This window comes from Globicephala melas, chromosome 2 (assembly GCF_963455315.2).
Source record: "Globicephala melas chromosome 2, mGloMel1.2, whole genome shotgun sequence".
Taxonomy (NCBI): Eukaryota; Metazoa; Chordata; class Mammalia; order Artiodactyla; family Delphinidae; genus Globicephala; species Globicephala melas.
The window spans coordinates 58,064,190-58,085,119 of record NC_083315.2 but is presented as its reverse complement, the minus strand read 5'-3'; the positions used below and the strand labels follow the sequence as shown (position 1 = coordinate 58,085,119).

General features: G+C 39.2%; 1 protein-coding gene and 1 non-coding gene across 3 annotated transcripts in view; both read left to right on the top strand.

Annotated features, from left to right (window-relative positions):
* SCAPER (S-phase cyclin A associated protein in the ER) overlaps positions 1-20,930 on the top strand; it is a 493,827-nt gene that overhangs the window by 402,678 nt on the left and 70,219 nt on the right. For both annotated transcript variants that reach the window (XM_030874887.2, XM_030874885.2), the window contains exons 26-27: positions 5,898-6,130; positions 18,444-18,599. In XM_030874887.2, the coding sequence (XP_030730747.1) occupies positions 5,898-6,130; positions 18,444-18,599 (389 nt within the window). The remainder of the gene's footprint in view (positions 1-5,897; positions 6,131-18,443; positions 18,600-20,930) is intronic.
* On the top strand, positions 12,921-12,993 carry TRNAG-GCC (transfer RNA glycine (anticodon GCC)). Its single transcript has one exon. It is a non-coding gene; the product is annotated as a tRNA-Gly (tRNA).

Genomic DNA, 20,930 nt, shown 5'->3' with positions numbered 1-20,930 from the left:
GCCCTTTGGTCAAGAATAAAGTTCAAATTAATTAAGAGCTTTTTTTTTTTTTTTTTTGCGGTACGCGGGCCTTTCACTGTTGTGGCCTCTCCCGTTGCAGAGCACAGGCTCCGGATGCACAGGCTCCGGACGCACAGGCTCAGCGGCCACGGCCCACGGGCCCAGCCGCTCCACGGCATGTGGGATCCTCCTGGACCGGGACATAAACCCGTGTCCCCTGCATCGGCAGGCGGACTCTCAACCACTGCGCCACCAGGGAAGCCCTAATTAAGAGCTTTTAATGGAAGAGACATCAGAAAGGCAATGTTTGGCCCATGATCAGTTTTCACCTCCCTCCAATTGAGACAGTTGCTCCAGAATCCTCAGTAGAAGAGATGGCCAGTGGAAGGAAGTCAGTGTGGGGTAAGAGAAAGCACATGGGCTTCAGAGTCTGATAAACTCAAGTTCAAGTCCCAGCTCTTCTATTAACTAGCTGTGAAACTTGGACATGTTGCTTGATATCTCTGAACTTTGATATGTTAATCTGCAAAAATTAAATGTAATGGTATAAAGAAAGTGCTTAAGTATCTGGCATAGAAGAAAAACTTGATAAATGTTAGTTTTCATCCTTTTTTCTTTGCCCCCCCTCAAATAAGTGAGGCTCATAATTTAGCTTTTTTTTTGATATCTTAAGGTTGTCATTTTGAGCATAAACTGTTATACTGATTTGTAGTAAATAATAATTTCAGTGCAAATAAAGATGAGTGAGTCCAGTAAAAATAACATGTCTCACATTGCAGTGCCTTTAGCATTCTTATATCTGTTTTTTCTTATGCTTCCAGAATTAGTGTTACATTTTGCTACTGCCTACCTCTAAAATAGCTACCACTCCTCTCTTTTATATTGTTCTTTCTGTTCTACTATAAACCAGTAAACCACAGCTTTCTACACTTATTTGTAAAATCAAAGTATACAGGGTCTAAATGACCCTTAGAATAAGCGGAGCATCACTTTATTCCTTTGACCATGGATGTAGTAGATATTCAAATGTTAGATGAGCAGGTGATTAAATAAATGACACTAATTTGGGTATCTCAGAAGTCTTTAATGTCTTTGTGATTCTCAACTATATTCTTAAAAGATGCAATTATTGGATAAAATACTTCTAGAGAAGTGAAAGATTGCTAAATGCACATGTATAGTGTTTTATTTGAAATACTTAATATCAGTACAAGGTTTTTGAAAAGAAAGGAATATGAAAATCTGTGATGTATGAAGAACCCTGACATTACCCAGAAATGTGTTTCTCATATTCCTTCTGTAGTTTGTAAAAGAAAAAGAAACTTGTGTCTTTAGGTGATTTATTGAGTTAATTTTTAGATGTGGCCAATTGAACACACAAGTTACATTCTCTCTCTCTGAAGGCCCCCACTAATATTATAGTAAATAGATAAACAGATAAAGTTCTAACCCCTCAAAGACAGAGAGAATGGGAAGGAAAGTAAAGCAAGTATGTTTTAATCTGGAAAGCAGATGATTGAAAAACAGTTGCCTAAAAGCTAAAACCTCAATTAGCAGGAGGTCTTCCTACCGGAAGAAAACCTGTGCCACATAACCCCAGAAGGCTCAAAAATTAGAGTTCCCAAGTATCTCAGAAAATGAGGGTACAAGTAGGGCTGGAAAGAGGAGGATTGGTTGAAAGTCTAAACAAGAGGCAGTTCAGATGCCCTAGATCCCATCTGCTACATGTACAGCCAAGTGAATGCCCCTCCCCAAACACTGGCAGAAGACAAGAGGTTGAACCAAAGTTACTCAGGACATGGGGCCACCAGGTACAGCCATATGGAAATCATACAAAAACAAAATGATTAAGTGAAAATCTGTTCCTTAAACACTGAGACACTCAGCCCCTTCTTCTATGAACCTCTGAGAAAATGAGCAGGCCATGTCATATATTCTAGGCTTAGAGGGCATAGGATTCCATTCTTGTGACACTAACTGTCCCAGGAGAATAGACCTATAAATATTGACAGTTGGGATTCCCCAGCAGGGTCTCTGCTTAGTCATTCAAATTGGAGCCCCTCATGCTGACTTTGTATCCAGCTTGTGATTAGATCTAGATTGTGAAACACTGAAATCCATCTATGCATTAATCTTAAGTATGAACAGAAATCTCCAGATTACCACATATTTAAGGAAAGCCTACAACCTGAAATACAAAGAAAGAACTCAGAGGAAACAAAGACCATGCAGGATACAAAAGAATATCTTTAAAAATTAGAATTTCACAGAGATGAGAAAATATTGCAGCCATGAAGCAAAAACAAAGTACTGTAAAAACAAAACAGGGAGCCCAAAAGAACTCCTGAAAATTAAAAATACAATTGATGAAATGAAAAATTCAGCAGAAGGACTGGAAAATAAAGTTAAGGAAATTGCCTAAGAAGTAGGACAAAGTAAAAAGATATGAAAAGCAGAAGAAAAAAATACAAGAAAATTCAAGACTCAGTTCAGGACCAAAATCCAACAGAGAAAATAAATGAGAGGAAATTAGCAAAGAAGTAATACAAGAGATATCTTCAGAAGTGAAACACATGACTTTCAGATTGAAAAGACCACTGAGTTTTTGAACAAAAAATGAAGGAAGACCCATACCATGACAGAAGAAATCAGGGGTAAGAAGTGCCGAAAAGTTTCCAGAGAGGACAAGATAGGACATGTACAAAAACGTTAGGAATTAATTGGACTTATGAAGAACAGTACTTAAAGTAGGAAACAATGGGACAGTCCTTAAAAACTCTGAAAGAGGGACTGCCCTGGTGGCGCAGTGGTTAAGAATCTGCCTGCCAATGCAGGGTTTGAGCCCTGGTCCGGGAAGATCCCACATGCCACGGAGCAACTAAGCCTGTGTGCCACAACTACTGAGCCTGCGCTCTAGAGCCCACGAGCCACAACTACTGAGCCTGCGCACCTAGAGCCCATGCTCCACAGCAAGAGAAGCCACCGCAGTGAGAAGCCCATGCACCACAACGAAGAGTAGCCCCCACTCGCCGCAACTAGAGAAAGCCGACGCACAGCAATGAAGACCCAACGCAGCCAAAAATAAATGAATAAATAAATAAATTTATTTAAAACAAAAAACTCTGAAAGAAAATTAGTTCCAACCAATATTAGTTCCAACCAAGAATTCTATATCCATCCAAACTATCAGTCAAGTATAAGGATGAAATAAATATACTTTCAGACTTACAAGGTCTCAAAATTTTTCTTCCCAAGCACCCTTTCTTTGGAAGTTGTTTGGAATCCAAGAAATAAAGGAATCTAACTCGGGGTTGAGGGGTGGGGGTGGAAGGAATTCTTAGGATGAAGATGAAGGGCATCTCAAAATGAGAACTGTGTAGCATGCCTAGAGAGCAACCAGTCCAGATTACAGCAGGAGGATGGCGGTTTCAGGACAATTGTCTCCATTGTAGGGAGAAAAAGAATCAACAATCCCTGATGTGTTTGAACTTGAGAGGAAATTTCATTTTAACCAGAAAGATTGACAATGAACTAGTGATACATACATAAGAAATTCAACATCTGAATGAAACCAAAAATTTGTACAAGAAAGTAAAGGTAATCATTTACTAAATAGCTTAACTGTGAATAATGTTTGTATAGTCATACTAGAAGAAACAATATTTTGCTGTCGGTAGTGCTGTGGACCAGATGTTCTGATTCTCCCCCTCTTACCAAGTACATAGTAGAATGACGTTTCTTGTCTTCCTTGTGGTTGAATTGGACTATGTGATTTGTTTTGGCCAATAAGTTGTTAGCAAAAATGATGTGTCATTTCCAGGCAGCTCATTTAATGTTGACACAAGACCCTCCAGAGATATTTTTTGCTCTCTGCCACTGTGACCTACAGTCCTCTGTACTGTTCAATACACTAGCCACTATTTAAATTAAAATTAACTAAAATTAAAAATTCAGTCCCATGTCACACTAACTACATTCGAAGTACTCGTTATCCACATGTGACAAGTGCAGATGTAGAACAGTATAGATTGAAACATTTCAGTCATTTTAGAAAGTTCTGTTGGGCATTGTTGCTCTAAATGATGGTTGCTTTGTCACCTAGACTCTGAAGTAAGGACAACAGGAGCCCCAGCCAGTCTCAGATGAACATGTCATTTGAATGAAAAATAAAGCTTTATTGTTTGAAACCACTGAAAGTTTTGAGGAATTTTTCACTGCAGCATAACCTAGCTTATCCTGACTTATACAGAAATCCTTGATTCAAACTCAGCTCCTAATACCACCTTCTGTATTGGGATAGGCTAGATTATGCTAGTCACAGCTTGAAGAAGCTCTGTGACTGTTTTATAGAGTTTCAAAGGGAACTTCCATCAGCACATACTGCAGAAAGATTCTACTGTAATTACTTTGGCTTAGGAATTGCTCAGTGGTTAGAGATGGTCAACAGTCTTAAACAAGGCTATTCTCAGAAAAGTAACTTTCATGGAATGTCTAAATGAACAACTATAAACAATGGAGGGAATATTTGCTTGTGTTTATGAAGATCTTCCTTTTGAATCCTAGTGATCATTTATTCCTCTATCTTTTGATAGAACTGGTGCAGATAAAGAATGAGAATGAGGCAAAGACTAGTTGTTACTAAGTAAGTGCATTTGTGAAGTTATTAGTAATAATTTACCAAGTGATTTCCCATTCGTCATCTTATTTGAACTTCATGGTAGTCCTAGCAGGTAGACAGACACAGAACCCAAAGCTTGGAAATGTGAAGTATTTACATACAGTCATGTGACGTGCTGGAGGAGGAACTGGAACTTAATTACAGTGCTATCTGATTCCAAGTCCAAACTTCCTTTCTCCCCACCTTTAGCTTCTTGTTTCTGCCCTTTCTTGGTAGTGAGGCCTTCAGGAGCCCCTCTTCTCCGTGGGAAGAGTGAACCCTTATGTAGCCAGTATCACATACCAAGGCACAGAGCTCCCAGCCTGATAATTATGTATCCAGCCACTGTACTTCTACAAGAGCTGTACTTCTCTGCAAGAGCTGATGTTCACACACAGTAGTATTTACTCCTGGTAATAGTAGGAATCACAGTAAGAGTAGCAGTTATAGTAGCAGATGACACTTTTGTAGGACTTACCTATGTGCCAAACATTGTTCTAAGAATTTACATATGTTGATTCATTAGATACTAAGATTATCCTCATTTAACAGTTGAGGAAACTGAGACACAGAAAGGTTAAGGAACATGTCTAAGATCACGTATAGCTGCAAGGCCAGAACCCAAGCCCAGGTTCTGACTCCTTGTCCAGCTTTTAACAGGCATATTACTTCCTGTAAACCATAAATAAACAGCTCAATATGACCCTATGTATTAGGCAAAAAACTATTTTACCATTTTGTAATAAGAAATGCAAATTTTTTCCTAAGAGAGGAATTTAGATTAGATATTTTAAAAATTCACTTTAACAAGAAACAGTGCTGTCGGTTTACCAACTGGTTTGTTTTCTGAGTTTATACAAATTTGTAATATACTTTATTCAATTGAATAACTAATATTTATTGAGTGCTTATTATGCACCTAGGCACAAGCTAAGCATTTTATGTTATTAGCTCATTTAATCCTCACAAGAACCCTATGTTATAGGTAATGTCATTATCTGTGTTTTATAAATGAGAAAATTGAAGCTTGGAAGTAACAACCTACCCAAGGTCACCCAGCTAGCGGGCGCAAAGCTGAGATTTGAACTTGACAATCTGACCTTAGAACCAATACTCAAACATTCAGATGGCACCTCTATAATTTCAAAATTATTTATGATTCCAGAAAATTTCCATATCATCTCTGTTCATTTTTGGTGGTTTTATTGAAACACAATTACTGTATTTTTTTTCTATCTAGGTTTATGTTCCAGATGAAAATAATGCTATTTTGGGAAGAAATACAAATAAGCAAGTTTTCGAAGGCTTGACAACTGGACTTCTCAAAGTCAGTGCTGTGGTTTTTGGCTGCCTGATTGCCAATCGACCAGATGGAAACAGCCAGCCAATTACACCAAAAATATCAACACAGGAAATGAAAAGCAAACCCTCACAAGGTGATGCTTTTAACAGTCGAGTTCAGGACCTCATCAGGTAAATTTCTAGATATCTTAAAACTGTCTTTTTTGTTAAAAAATATATATTAAAATAATTTAAGTCTCAGGGCCCAATGTGATGGCAATCTTTCTCACACCATCCACAAATTCCTAATACAAAATATACCACATTTTGTAGAGAGAAGGAAAATCCTATTAATGAAAAGCATTACAGTTAGAGCTCATTTGTCTTTCTTGGTATTTAGATATTTGATATTAGAATAGGTAGTGTCCAAGCTTTTTATAACTTTTTTTGCTGTCAACTCCTTCCAACTCAAAGAATTTCTAAGAATTTCCCTATCTCAGGTCATCTCTGGTTATAAATTTGGTTCAGATTTAAAACAGTAATAATAGCTATCATTTATGGAGCACCCATTATGTGTAAGGTACTGTAGTAGAGGCTTTACAGCCCTGTAAGTGTAGGATTTCTAATACAGACTTTGTAGGTAAGGAAATTGCTCAGTGAGGTTAAGTGCTTTGCCCAAGGTTATGTACTGAATAAGTTTAAAAGTTAAGTAGGAGAGTTGAGACTGGAACTCAGGTCTAGCTGTACTCCCAACAGCTGTATGTTTTCCACTACACAAATGTGGCAATTCCTAACACCTGTTCAAGGTCAACCCTGCTTCCTTCCAAGGTCCACCTTCTCTCCTGGGAAATTTATTCCTACTTTGACTTCTGAATTCTTTTTCCCTCGTGAATCTGGAATCAGGTAGGACATTTAATTTCCCAACAGGGTTCCATCTGGTGTTAATCAATTACCTGTCCCACCTATCAGAAACTCCTCTGTGATCTGCACTGATCTCTGACTTCCAAAACCCATGCAATTTGTTACTCTCTGAAGCTTATAGTAGGTTCATAGGAGAAAGAGAATGCCCTCTTCTGCATTTGCTTCTTTCACAGTTCATAAATTTTACACTGGTCTCTTGTAGTGCTTTCTTGAAAACAGTTGTTTCATTCAGTATCTTTCTTACCCTTGATTACTTTGCTAACTTGTCCCTTCCATCTGCCTGCCCTCTTTCCCCAGGCATATTTATTGCCAGAGAGTACTAGGCCCTTTGGGTCCACAACCATTTATCATACAGCACTTGACTTTGACCCTCCCTGGCCTTTCTCTCAGTTGCTTGATCCCATTCAATTTCCCCATGTCCTTCTGGTCATTGTAGAACCTGGCCCTCTTTGCTGATGAATGCCATTCAGCCCCAGCATTCTCCCTTGGGCTACTCTGTGATGCAGCAACCCTGCATTCTTGTCATCCAGACAGCTTAGCCACATGCCTCAGCTGTGATGAGGCAGAAGGTCCAGCCAAGTGCTTCAATGCAATTCTGGTGGGCCTTCCGGGAGAAAGTACCTACATTTTTACATATATTATTATAGTTACCAGATCCTTTGTAAAAAGAAGAAGGTTATTGGGGAAAAAAAATAACAGTGGTAATTTGCCAAATAACTCATGTAGCTTAAAAAGGGTGATTGACAATTATAGTACTTCAGTACAAAACCATGCCACTCTTTATCTGACTTGAACCACTTTTGTTAAATATTGTTTTCTTGTAGATAATGCATTGCAGGCTGGTTTGATGATCCCTATATGTAGAACCACAAACCTTATCTCAGATCTTCTTAATGAAGCAAACAGAACATGTTTAACTACTTTCATGCTTTCTTTCTCACCTTCTCAAATATGAAGTGACAGGAAATCTCACACCACTCCCTGCTACAACCTGTGCATTTTTTGTCAGTTTATATCTCTAGCATTGTAAAGTTGTGAGGAAAGCATTCCAACACAGTCTTTGGCACTATTCTCTGACCTGTACCCCTAAGGCAGAGCTGGAGCAGGACACATCACCCTGACATATGTCCCTGTTCTCTCCTTATCTGGCATAGAAGAGGCAAGAGGGTGTCTAACCAAGATGAGGTAATAACAGTGTTTATTCTCATTATTTTACATAGTTTAGTCAAGTTTCTAGATCTAAGGGATCCTCTGATATTTATCACCTCAAAATATGATCACTTGTGCTCACTTTGTGCCAAACACTTCACAAGGTCCTGGGATAAAAAAAAAAAAAAAATTTTAAAAAAATCCTTTAACAGAATATCCAGATAATATCTTTCGGCTATCAAACATCAGAATTCTTTTTTCTGTAAGATGCAAATATTGTCTGTGTCAAATGTTTAGCATAGTTCTAGGAAAGCAGTATTGTGTGTAGGGTAGAAGCAGATTGCAATTTGAAAAAAACACTGGTTTGAAATTTGCTCAGGAAATGCATCAACCCTGAAGCTCTGCAATTCTGTTTTTTCCCAGCTTTACTGAGATATGGGTGACATATAACATTGTGTAAGTTTAAGTTATACAACGTGATGATTTGATACACATATATGTTGCAAAATGATTGCCACAGTAACGTTCATTAACACTTCCCATCAACTTACATAATTACCGTGTGTGTGTGTTTCGAAACATTTAAGAGCCACTCTCTTAGCAACTTTCAAGTATGTAATACAGTATTGTTATTTTTAGTCACCATGTTGTACGTTACATCCCCAGAACTTATTCATCTTATAAATGGAAGTTTGTACCCTTTGACCAACATCTCCCCCTTTCCCCGACCCTCCACCCCAGCCTCTGGCAACCACCATTCTACTCTGTTTCTGTGAGTTCAGCTCTTTTAGTTTCCACATGTAAGTGAGAACATACAGGATTTATCCTTTACTGTCTGACTTATTTCACTTAGCATAATGCCTTATATGGCCACCCATATTGTCACAAATTGCAGGATTTCCTTATTTTTTATGGCTGAATAATATTTCATTGTGTGTGTGTGTGTGTGTGTGTGTGTGTGTATTTACCACTTTTCTTTATCCATTCATCTGTTGATGGACACTTTGTTTCCATGTGTTGGCTATTCTGGATAATGCTGCAGTGAACATGGGAATGCAAGTATCTCTTCAAGATAATGATTCACTTCCTTCAGATATATACCCAGAAGTGGAATTGATAGATCATATGGTGGTTCTGTTTTTAATCTTTTGAAGAACCGCCATACTGTTTTTCATAGTGGCTTTACAAATATACTTTCCCCACCAACAGCGTACAAAGGTTCACTTTTCTCTCCACATCCTTGCCAATGTTGTCTCTTGGTTTGGGGGGCTTTTTAGTTTTGTGATTTTGTTTTTGATAATAGCCATTGTAACAGGTGTGAGGTGGTATCTCGTTGTGGTTTTAATTTGCACATCCCTGGTGATTAGTGATGTTGAACATCTTTTCCTATACCTATTGGCCATTTGTATATGTTCTTTGGAAAACTGTCTATTCAGGTCCTTTGCCCATTTTTTAATTGGATTATTTGTGGTTCTACCATTGAATTGTAGGAGTTCCTTATTTTTTCGAATATTAACCCCTTATCCAGTATATGGTTTGCAAATATTTTCTCCTGTTCTGCAGGTCGCCTTTTCATTTTTTTGATTGTTTCTTTTGATGTGCAGAAGTTTTTAAGTTTGAAGTAGTCCCACTTGTTTATTTTGCTTCAGTTGCTTGTGCTTTTGGTGTCATATCCAAAAAAATATTGCCAAGACCAATGTCAAGTTTTTTCCTCTATGCTTTCTTCTAGGAGTTTCATGGTTTCAGGTCTTACATTTAAATCTTTCATACATTTTGAGTTCTTTTTTTGGGAATGGTATAAGATAGGGGTCCAGTTTCATTCTTCTGCATGTAGTTATCTGATTTTCCCAGCACTGTTTATTGAAGAGAGTATCCTTTCCCCAGTGAGTATCCTTGGCTCCTTTGTCAAATATTCATAGACCAGATATGCATGGGTTTATTTCTGGGCTCTCAATTCTGTTCCATTGGTCTACATGTCTCTTTTTATGCCAGTACCATACTATTTGGATTGTTGTAGCTTTGTAATATAGATTGAAATCAGGAAATGTAATACCTCCCGCTTTGTTGTTCTTTCACAGGATTCCTTTGGCTATTCATGGTCTTTTGCTGAAGCACAATTCTTTTCATCATGTTCAATTAGAAATTTATATCTGTCTCTCAAAACAGGGAAATCAAACTTTGCAACCTAGAGGCAAATAGATAGTCCAAGTCACTGATACCAGCCTTTTGGAATCAAAAATTAGTAAACATAAGGCATCTATTCAAGGAGAAGTCATAAAACTGTACTTTAGCCAAGCACTTTCCTAGCTGCTAGGATGTACTACAGGCACCTCAGGCTCCACAAGTTCAAAACTGGACACCTTATCTTTCCACCCAAAGGAGATACTTTTCCTGTGTCTTCTGTCCTTATCTGTAGCACCAGTATCCCATTCAGTTACTTAAGCCAGCATTCTGAGCATTGTCAAAAACTCTTCACAATCCTTTACCAAACCAACATCCAATTAAGTCTTTAGTACCTATTGATTCTACCTTGTAAATATCTCAGATTTACCTTTGCTCCATTGCTACTTCTTTAAGAGTGCAGTCTCTCTTGTAATAGCAGATAGCTTGCCTCTGCCTCTCTCCCCATTCTCCTTTTTAAAATAACTTGTTTCCTAATTATAAAATTAATATGTGCTCAGTGAGAAAAACGATTTGAAAAACACAGAAAAGCACAATGGATTTTGTTGAATACACAAAAATTATCTTTAATCCCACCACCCAAAGATAATCATTGGTTTTGTTTTGGTTTTGGTACATATATATGTGGTTATTTTATGAAAAAAACTGTAATACTTATACACATTGTTTGGTCATACTTTTTTTTAAGTGCTTTTTTCCAAATCAACAGAAACTTGCAAATGAATTTTTACTGGCTTTCCAAGTATTTAATTATGTAGCCATGATTTGCTTTAGGTAATCTATTATTGCTTACATAGGTTTATTCCAGTATTTTACTCTTACAGATAATACTGTAAAGAACATCTTTCCCTACAATTGATTATTGTCTTCTATTAAACATTGAGAAGTATAATTTGGGGGGGGGTCAAAGAATATGCATTAAGGATTTTGATCCATATTGCCAAATTGTCCTACATAAAGATTACATATGAGTACGTCCTTGTACCCTCAGCCTAGACACTGTCGGATATCATCATTCTTCTGAGTCCTAGCCAAACTGAGAGGCGAAAATATTTCATTTTTTGTATTAGTAGTTACATTGAACATTTTTTAATGTTCACTGGCCATTTTAATTATTTTGTGAGTTGCCTGTTCATGTACTTTGCCCATTTTTCTATTGGAGGTGTTGACTTTTTTAATTGTAAAAGCTCTTCATGTATTAAAATCATTAGGCACATGCATAGAGGGGCAACCATACGAAAGATAGCAAGAGGGCAGCCATCTGGAAGCCAAAAAGAGAGGCCTCAGAAGAATCCAACCCTGCTGGCACCTTGATCTTGGATTTTCTTGGCTTCCAGAACTTTGCTGAGATACGGATGGAATGTGCTAAAGAACAGCCGACCGTCTTGTACTATGAAATGGAGTCCAGTGCTGTAGATGATGCTCCTGTTTGTCAGGATCAGTGTTGATTCCCTGTGATAATCCTCTGTTTACAAGGTCTTAGTTCATTACTTTTGATCAGATTCTGTCATCAAACAGATGGCCTCACAAGAAAGCCAGATAGTAACTATCCATAGACAAGAAACCATTGTGAAAACTCAGAATGCAGGAGGTAGATGAGACTGAAGCATCTCCCCCCAGACCTCAGAGATCAAGAAGTACCACATTAGAAGAGTAAGAGGAGCAGCTACACTCTGACCACAACAGCCCTCCCACAGGCCAGCACAACACTGCATGAGCCCCCATCCCCCCACAAGCCTGTGGTTTCTCCAGTGGGAAGAGGGAGCCCAAATGGACATCCAGCTCTCCCAGCATTGTGGGACACTTCCACTTGGGTCTCACCTCACCGGGATTGCTGGGGGAATCTGCAGAGCTTGACCACTGGTGATCAAGTAGAAAGGTGTGGAGGGGCTGACAGCAGTCAGCACTCAGATCTTGGTGGACTGTATTGCTGCTTGCAGTGGTGCCCAAGAAGAGATCCCAGGCAGCAGCTCTGCCCATCTGTGGAACTGAGCCTGTACCCCATCTGGCCACGGAGCTCAGTTGGCAGTTCTGCTGATTAGGGTCCCCAGTCCCCAGACTGTACTGGCTGTAGAGCTTGTTTTACCACACAACCTGGGAAGGAAAACAAAGTATCATCCTTGCCCTCTAGCTCAGCATCGCCTTTATTCTGACCATCTAGGAAGGCCAGCTGGGGAAGCCAGGCAGCCGCAAAGCCCAAACTACAGCCCTTCTTAGGCAGGGAACCAAGCCAACAGAACTACCCAACTGTTGAGCTTAGCCTCTGACCCCACATAACCAGGAAGACTGAACAGTAACCCTGGGCAGTCTTAGAGCCCAGCTATTGTCCCACTCAACTACAGAGCATAGCCTGCATCCTCACCCCACAATGGAGCCCAGACAAAGACTCTCCCAACCACAGAGACAGTTTCTTTACCCACCCAACTATGAGATATAAATGGAGGCCCCTCCCAGCCAGAGAGGCCAGCCAGTGACCTTGCTCAACATCAGAGCACAGCAAGCAGCCAACCTAATCAAGAAGCCCAGCCTGTGGCACAGCCTTTCAGAATATTGAAGGAAAAAACTGTCAACCAAGAATGCTGTACCCAACAATGTTGTCCTTCAGGAATGAAGGAAAAATAAAGACTCTGCCAAACAAACAAAAGCTGAAGAAGTTCATCACCACTAGACCTGCCTTACAAGAAATACTAAAGGGCATTCTTCAAGTTTAAAGAAAAGGATGATAGGGACTTCCCTGGTGGTCCAGTGGTTAAGACTCTGCACTGCCAATGCAGGGGCCCCGGATTCAATCCCTGGTCAGGGAACTAGGCCCTGCATGCCGCAACTAAAGATCCCGCATGCTGCAACTAAAGATCCCACATGCCGCAATGAAGATCCCGCTCGTGGCAATGAAGATCCCGCGTGCCTCAACTCAGACCCAGCGCAGCCAAATAAATAAATAATTTTTTTTTTAAAGAAAAGGATGATAAGTAATAACATAAAAACATATGGATGGGCTTCCCTGGTGGCATAGTGGTTAAGAATCCGCCTGCCAGTGCAGGGGACACGGGTTCGAGCCCTGGTCCGGGAAGATCCCACATGCCGTGGAGCAACTAAGCCTGTGAGCCACAACTACTGAGCCTGTGCTCTAGAGCCCGTGAGCCACAACTACTGAGCCTGAGAGCCACAACTACTGAAGCCAGCGCACCTAGAGCCCGTGCTCCCCAACAGGAGAAGCTACTGCAATGAGAAGCCTGCTCGCCGCAACCAGAGATGGCCCACGCGCAGCAACTAGAGAAATCCCACATGCAGCAACGAAGACCCAATGCAGCCAAAAATAAAATAAATAAATTTTTAAAAAGACGAAAAAAACATATGGATGTGTAATACTCACTGGTAATGGTAAACATATAGTCAAAATTCGATCCTCTGGTATTGTAATGGTGGTGCATAATTCACTTACAAGTCTAGTTTGAAAGTTAAAAATCAAACATAATAGGGCTTCCCTGGTGGCGCAGTGGTTGGGAGTCTGCCTGCCGATGCAGGGGACACGGGTTCGGCCCTGGTCCGGGAAGATCCCACGTGCCGCAGAGCGGCTGGGCCTGTGAGCCATGGCCACTGAGCCTGTGCGTCCGGAGCCTGTGCTCCACAACAGGAGAAGCCACAACAGTGAGAGGCCCGCGTACCGCAAAAAAAAAAAAAAAATCAAACATAATAGATATAAACATGACCACAGTAATTTGTTATTGAATGAACACTATAAAAATACATAAATTATAACACGAATAACCTAAAATATGAGGAGGGAGAAATAAAAGTACAGTTGACTCTAGAACAACACAGGTTTAAAATGTGCAGGTCCACTTACATGCAGGTTTTTTTCAATAAATACTACAATGCTACACAATCTGTGGTTGGTTGAATCTGTAGATGCAGAACCGAGGGTATGGAGGGCCAATGATGGGACTTGAGCATCTGCGGATTTGGGTATCTATAGCGGGTCCTGGAACCAATTCCCCACAAATACTGAGGGACAATTGTATAAAGTTTCTGTATGCTATCAAACTTTTTATCAACTTAAAATAGGATGTAATATATATGTTTTATTTAAGCCTATACGAACCTGTAGTAGATACATATAGTGTAAAGAAGTCAAAGCATACTGCCACAAGAAGTCATCAAATCACAAAAGAAAACAGCAGGAGAGGAAGCAAGGATCAAAGGATCTAAAAGCCAGAAAATAATTAGTGAAATGACAATACGAAGTCCTTACCAATCACTAATTATCAATATGTTAAGTGTAAATGGATTAAATTCTCCAATCAAAAGACATAGAGTGGCTGAAGGGATAAAAAAAAAACAGTATCCAACAATATGATGCCTATAAGAGACTCATTTTAGCTTTAAAGACACACATAGACTGAGAGCAAAGGGGTGGAAGATATTTCAAGGAAATGGTAAGCAAAAGAAAGCAGGAGTAGCTATATTTATATCAGATAAAATAGATATTAAGCTAAAAACGGTTAAAAGAAACAAAGAAGGTCATTATATGATAGAGAGGTCAGTCCACCAAGGATATGACAGTGGTGTGGTAAATATTTATGCACCCAACGTCGGAGCACCTAGATATATAAAACTGATACTAAAAGAACTAAAAGGAGAACAAAACAACAATACCATAATATGTCGGGACTTTAATACCCCACTCCCAACAATAGATAGATCTTCCAGACAGAGAATCAGTAAGGAAACAGCAGATTTCAACAACACTATAGGCCAAAAGAACCTAACAGACATATATAGAACACTCCATCCAACAGCAGCAGAATACATATTGTTCTCAAATACGCATGGAACAATTGCTAAGATGAATCCTATGTTACGGCACAAAACAAGTCTCAACAATTCGAGAACACATAACTTATATCAAGTATCTTTTCCAATCCCAGTGGTGTGAAACTGGAAAACAGTAACATTTTACAGTATATACATATGTCAAATCATCACATTGTACACCTTAAACTTACATGATGTATATATCAGCTATATCTCAATAAACATGGGGGAAAAATACATTAGGCCTTCATCTTACACGTTTCAAATGCTTTTTCTGTTTGTCATTATTGCCTTTTAAAATATTTAAGTTTTCTATTATTTTATGATGAAGTGTATCAACATACACCTAACAAAATTATCAATACCTGTGTACCAACTTGACAACATTTTTCAGTAACCAATAACATTTTTCCATATTGTCTTAGATCTTTTTTCTTATTGGTAAGAAACCAAATGTTGTAGATACAGCTAACTCCCCATCTCCATCCCTTTCCTCTTACTCTCGCTCAAGATGTAAATCACTATGTTGGAGTGTGTGTATATAGTTCCTATGCATTTTTATAAATTTTTTATATACATGTGTGTAATATATATGTATATATGTAAATATATACAAATATATATAAATATATTTGTGTATATAAATTTTATATGTATATATTTATATATAATAAATATCCATAAACGATATATTCTGCTTTCTATTTTTTGTATTATTTAAATTTTACATAAATGCTATCATACTATTTTGTCAGTTTCTATGTTCACATAACATGGGGTTGAGCACTATGTTGATGCATATAAATCTGATAAATTTATTTTAACTGCTCTAAAGATTCTATTAAATGAATAAATTCCCAGTTCATCCATTTTCTATTTGAGGGCAATAGTTTCTATTTTTTCACTATTTCAAGCAATGATACAATGAATATCCTTGTAGAAACCTTCTTTTGCACCTATATGGGAGTTTCTCAAGCTTATATGCCTACAGTAGGAATTTATGAATGTTATGATAAATGCATGTCCAACTTTACCAAGTAACACCAAATTGTTCTCCAAAGTGATTTTACAGATTTCACTTTCCATCAGTAAAGGATAGGAATTCCATTTCCTCATATCCTTATCAGTGTTTTATATTAACTCACTGATTTTTGTCAATCTGATATTTGTGAAATGGTATTTTGTGTTGTCTTCATTTTCATTGTATTTATGATTAGTAAGTTTGCATGCATCTATTTTTAAAATACTAGTAGTACTAGTATTTAAAATACTAGTAGTATTTAAAATACTACTAGTAACAATAAAACTAACAATAAAATGTATCAACTTCTTTGCATGTATTAGCTTATCAGTCACTTATTACAAGAACCTTATACTAACATTCTATTACATTAATAAAGGAAACAGACTAAGAGGGGCAAGGTAATTTGCCCAAGGTCATCCAGTAACTTGCAGGGCTAGGGTTCAGTATGTCAATATGTCATTTTCCTTCATTATAAGATAATAGGGTTAGTGGTCATCATTTCATACTTCCCAATTTTAAAACTGTAGGATAGTGGTCCCCAACCTTTTTGGCACCAGGGACCGGTTTTATGGAAGACAGTTTTTCCACGGACTTGGGAGGGGGCGGTTTTGGGATGATTCAAGCGCATTACATTTATTGTGCACTTTATTTCTATTATTATTACATTGTAATATATAATGAAGTAATTATACCGCTCACCATAATGCAGCATTTGTGGGAGCCCTGAGCTTGTTTTCACTTGCCACTCACTGATAGGGTTTTGATATGTGTCTGCAGGCAATTAATTTATTATAGTCTCTGTGCAGTCAAACCTCTCTGCTAATGATAATCTGTATTTGCAGCCACTCCCCAGCACTAGCATCTAGTACTTCTTCAGCTCCAGATCATCACGCATTAGATTCTCATAAGGAGTGTGCAACCTAGATCCCTCGCATGCGCAGTTCACAGTAGGGTTCGCACTCCTATGAGAATCTAATGTCGCCGCTGATCTGACAGGAGGTGGAGCTCAGGCGGTAATACGAGCGATGGGTAGCAGCTGTAAATAAAGATAAAGCTGTGACAAAGTGAGAGAGTGGCATGGACATATATACACTACCAAACGTAAAATAGATAGCTAGTGGGAAGCAGCTGCATAGCTCAGGGAGATCAGCTCGGTGCTTTGTGACCACCTAGAGCGGGGGGATAGGGAGGGTGGGAGGGAGACGCAAGAGGGAGGGGATATGGGGATATATGTATACGTATAGCTGATACACTTTGTTATAAAGCAGAAACTAACACACCATTGTAAAGCAATTATACTCCAATAAAGATGTAAAAAAATAAATAAAATAAAGATAAAGCTTTGCTAGCTCACTGGCCGCTCACCTCCTGCTGTGTGGCCTGGTTCCTAACAGGCCACCATGCTCAGTAACCAGATAAATGCATTTCCAAATGTAAAAGGAGAAAGGGAACATTATTTTATACCTTTTAAATAGTAAACTTAGAAGAGGCTCCAAACATGAATTATTCATCAGCTTTCCTTCCTTTTACAAAAAACTGTATTAGTAAATGAATAGTGATAGGGATTTTAGTGCACTTACAAGCAGAAGCATCAATTCCTTTGCACATGTTGCTGAAAGTTTGTATGTGTTGATTTCCAGAACTGCTGTATTCAGAGTCCTGCGCTTTTCATGCATGTAAATGCAGTAGCAGTGAATTGGTATAAAATGTCTAAGCTAAGGCTGATTTATCTACAAGGTCATTTATAGTCTTCAGATATTTTCAATTATTTCTGCTTTGTAGACTAATAAAAGAACTACTGTTGTTGGTCCAGGTTAATAAACGACTCTGGAAAACTGTTTAATAGACTGAAAAGATGAAAATGACTTCATAAGTGTTACTGTCAACTCTCAGGACTGCTGCTTTTCATAACAGAGAGCAATTAGATTCTCACTGTTATACTTCTAATGGTGATAGGGTTTAAAAAAAAAGTAGAGAATCTAAAGTGGCATTAGAAGTTTAGGTTGTAACAGGAGTGTCTGGGTAGCATTATCTTATTTTCTGAATCCCTGAATTCTGGTGAATTTAGCTTCTTAGTACTTTAGGAAGTACTGCTTTTCAAGAGGATAGAGATCATTATAAATCATTTCAATTATTGTCAGACTCTCTAGACCGGTGAGAATGATCAGATGATCACTTTCCTGAAAAAATAGCATCAGAATAACCAAAAGAGAAAAGAGAACCATTTACAGAAATAGCTGATTATTCAGGACTAAATCTTAGGAAATTGTTATTTAAGATGCTGTACCCAAACGTATGTGTGTTGTGTTTGCTTGCTTGAAGGGTCTAAGCCTGTGTTTGTTAAGATTTATCTTTGAAGGTGAAGATGTTGCCAGACTATGCAGATTGCTAACACACATTTCTCCCCACATCTAGCTACGTGGTGAACATTGGTCTGATCGACAAGCTTTGTGGCTGCTTCCTCTCGGTGCAAGGCCCAGTGGATGAGAATCCCAAAACAGCCACATTTCTGCAGCATGCCGCAGGGCTCTTACACGGAATGTGCACGCTGTGCTTTGCTGTCACCGGAAGGTAAGGCCTCTACTTGATGTCAGTCTGGAGTCAACTTTTGAAACATCTCTTGGATTTTGCTCATTTTGGAGTCATTTCATAGGGATGTACATGGTCATCCTGGGCTCTTTTCCTCTTTGTGCTACCTCTGTCCTTATTGGCTTCCCATATTGAGACTTGTCTAATATGTCTCATTTTCCCTGGCTACATGCTCCTGTCAGAGCCTTTTTTTCTTGTTGGTGTCATAAACTTAACTATAATTTCTACAAGAGACCTTAGAAGTCATCCAGTTCCTCTTCTGCTGAGATCCAGAGGAATCAGGTGATTCTCCTTGAGTCAGCAAGTCAGCGACAAAGCCTAGACCAAATCAAGTCAGGCCTTCAGCGCAACACGGCACAGCTTCACAGTGCCCTGACCGTCACATGCTTTCAATTATCGCCTCCTAAGTTCTTTATTTTCCCCTTTGTCCTTCCAAGGTATCTCCATGAATAAGAGAAAGGAGCCATCCAAAAACAGTAGCCTCCTGACGTCACACATGACCCATGGGCATCATTTTAGCCAGTGTGCCAGGGACTACGACTGGCCTGCTTGGCTCTGTAAACCCCCTCACCCCACCCTGTGGACTGTCCTCAAAAACAGTAATTCTCTAAGAGAGACAGAGTAAACCGCCTCGTGTTCTTTTCTCTCCCCTCCTACCAAGTAAAAATCATTTGCAATAGTGACTCAGTGTTTCCGATAGAAATATGACCTATCCCTCAGGCATATTAAGGATGTTCAGTAAAACAATTTTCTTACAATTAAATTCTAAACAACACTGCATACAAATATATATATCTCAGGGATTTGTCAAGAAGAAAACTAATGATTTGAAACTAATAAAGTCTAGGTACTTAAAGAAATCTTATCCAGCCGTATTCAATGTACACACAATGCTAATGTCTATATTCAGAATATTTTAAAAGAGAATTTGTTTCCTGAAATGAACTTCCTCAACATTTGTTAGTCTGTTATGCATAGGACCCCGACACCCACCTATTCTTCCTTATTCTTGCCTAGTCCCTCTACCCTGAGTCACATTTCTAGGAAGATTAAGACTGTCTGAGTATCAAGGAAGCCAAGCACGACCTGTAGTCAGTGTTCCACTTAGTCTGTTCCCTCTAGAAATGTAGCCAGAGCCTACCTTCCAGGGATTTGATGAGAACTCAGGAAGTGGCTATGTGTAGGTCTGTGACCTAAGTAAGCTCGGGTGGTCCCACACTGCCCAGAGGCTGGCAGCAGTGACAGGGCTCCATCCAGGGCCCTGGCACTTGCCAGCTTGGAGGCTGCCATGCTGCCCAGCTAGCTCCTGTGCAGTAGCCAGGCCACTCCCTGGGAGGTATCCTCTCACCCAGGAGACCCTTCCAACACTCACTCTTTTGTATACACACCATTATAAACCTGCCAGCGTCTCAAGTCTTTGTCACCTATACTCTTTCCTTGAATACAGATGAATATCACACATAAACATTTCCATATGTGGTTGTTGTAAAGTTTGTGGGCTTCAGCTTTCACTTACACATGGATTCAGTCACTTGAAATCTGTGGAACTTGAAAGAAGTTTAAAGGTCATTAATAGTCACTCATTTTTATAGGGAAAGCAACTGAGCCAAACTAACTTGAATTAGGACCCAAGATTCCTCCCTTGGTGTTCCCTCCTACACACTTGACTTTATATTATTCAAAATATGGTAGCATACGTTTTGTTTCTTTGAAAAGTTTCTCAATTACATATGTGGAAAACAGGATCCTCTTCTCTTTAACACCCACAGTCATGTCCTTGTCTAGTAGACATTGACTGAACATCTGCCTTGGGCCAGACACCAAGCTAAGTACTAAGGTTACTGCCCTCAGGGAGCCCAGAGTCTGGTGTGGAGTCAGACTTGCAAATTAATAGCTACAACATAATAGCTGCAACAGAAGAGAATGTGCCCAGAGAAGGAAGTAAAGCACTTCCAAAGGAGGTCAAGAAGGGCTTCAATGGCCTAAATCTTAAAGGATCCAGGAAGACAAGTGGAGTAAAGAATTCATTCGGGAGAAAGGGCATAATATGGGCACTGCATGATATAGTAGATGTTATTGGTGCCTGTGGCCTATCAGGTCACCTACAAGTGGCTTCCTGTATTTCTCTGCCTGAGGATATTCACTGAACAAGTAGCTGTTCGCTAGAAGTGCCAGGGAGTTAACACCCCCAGGAGTGACTCTCCAACAATACATTGGTGGGTAATATCCCAGCTCCGCTAACCCTCAGTGGGACGATCCTGAGGTATGTTCTGTACGGTTTCTCAAAGGGACCCAGTGGTAACCTGTTCATTA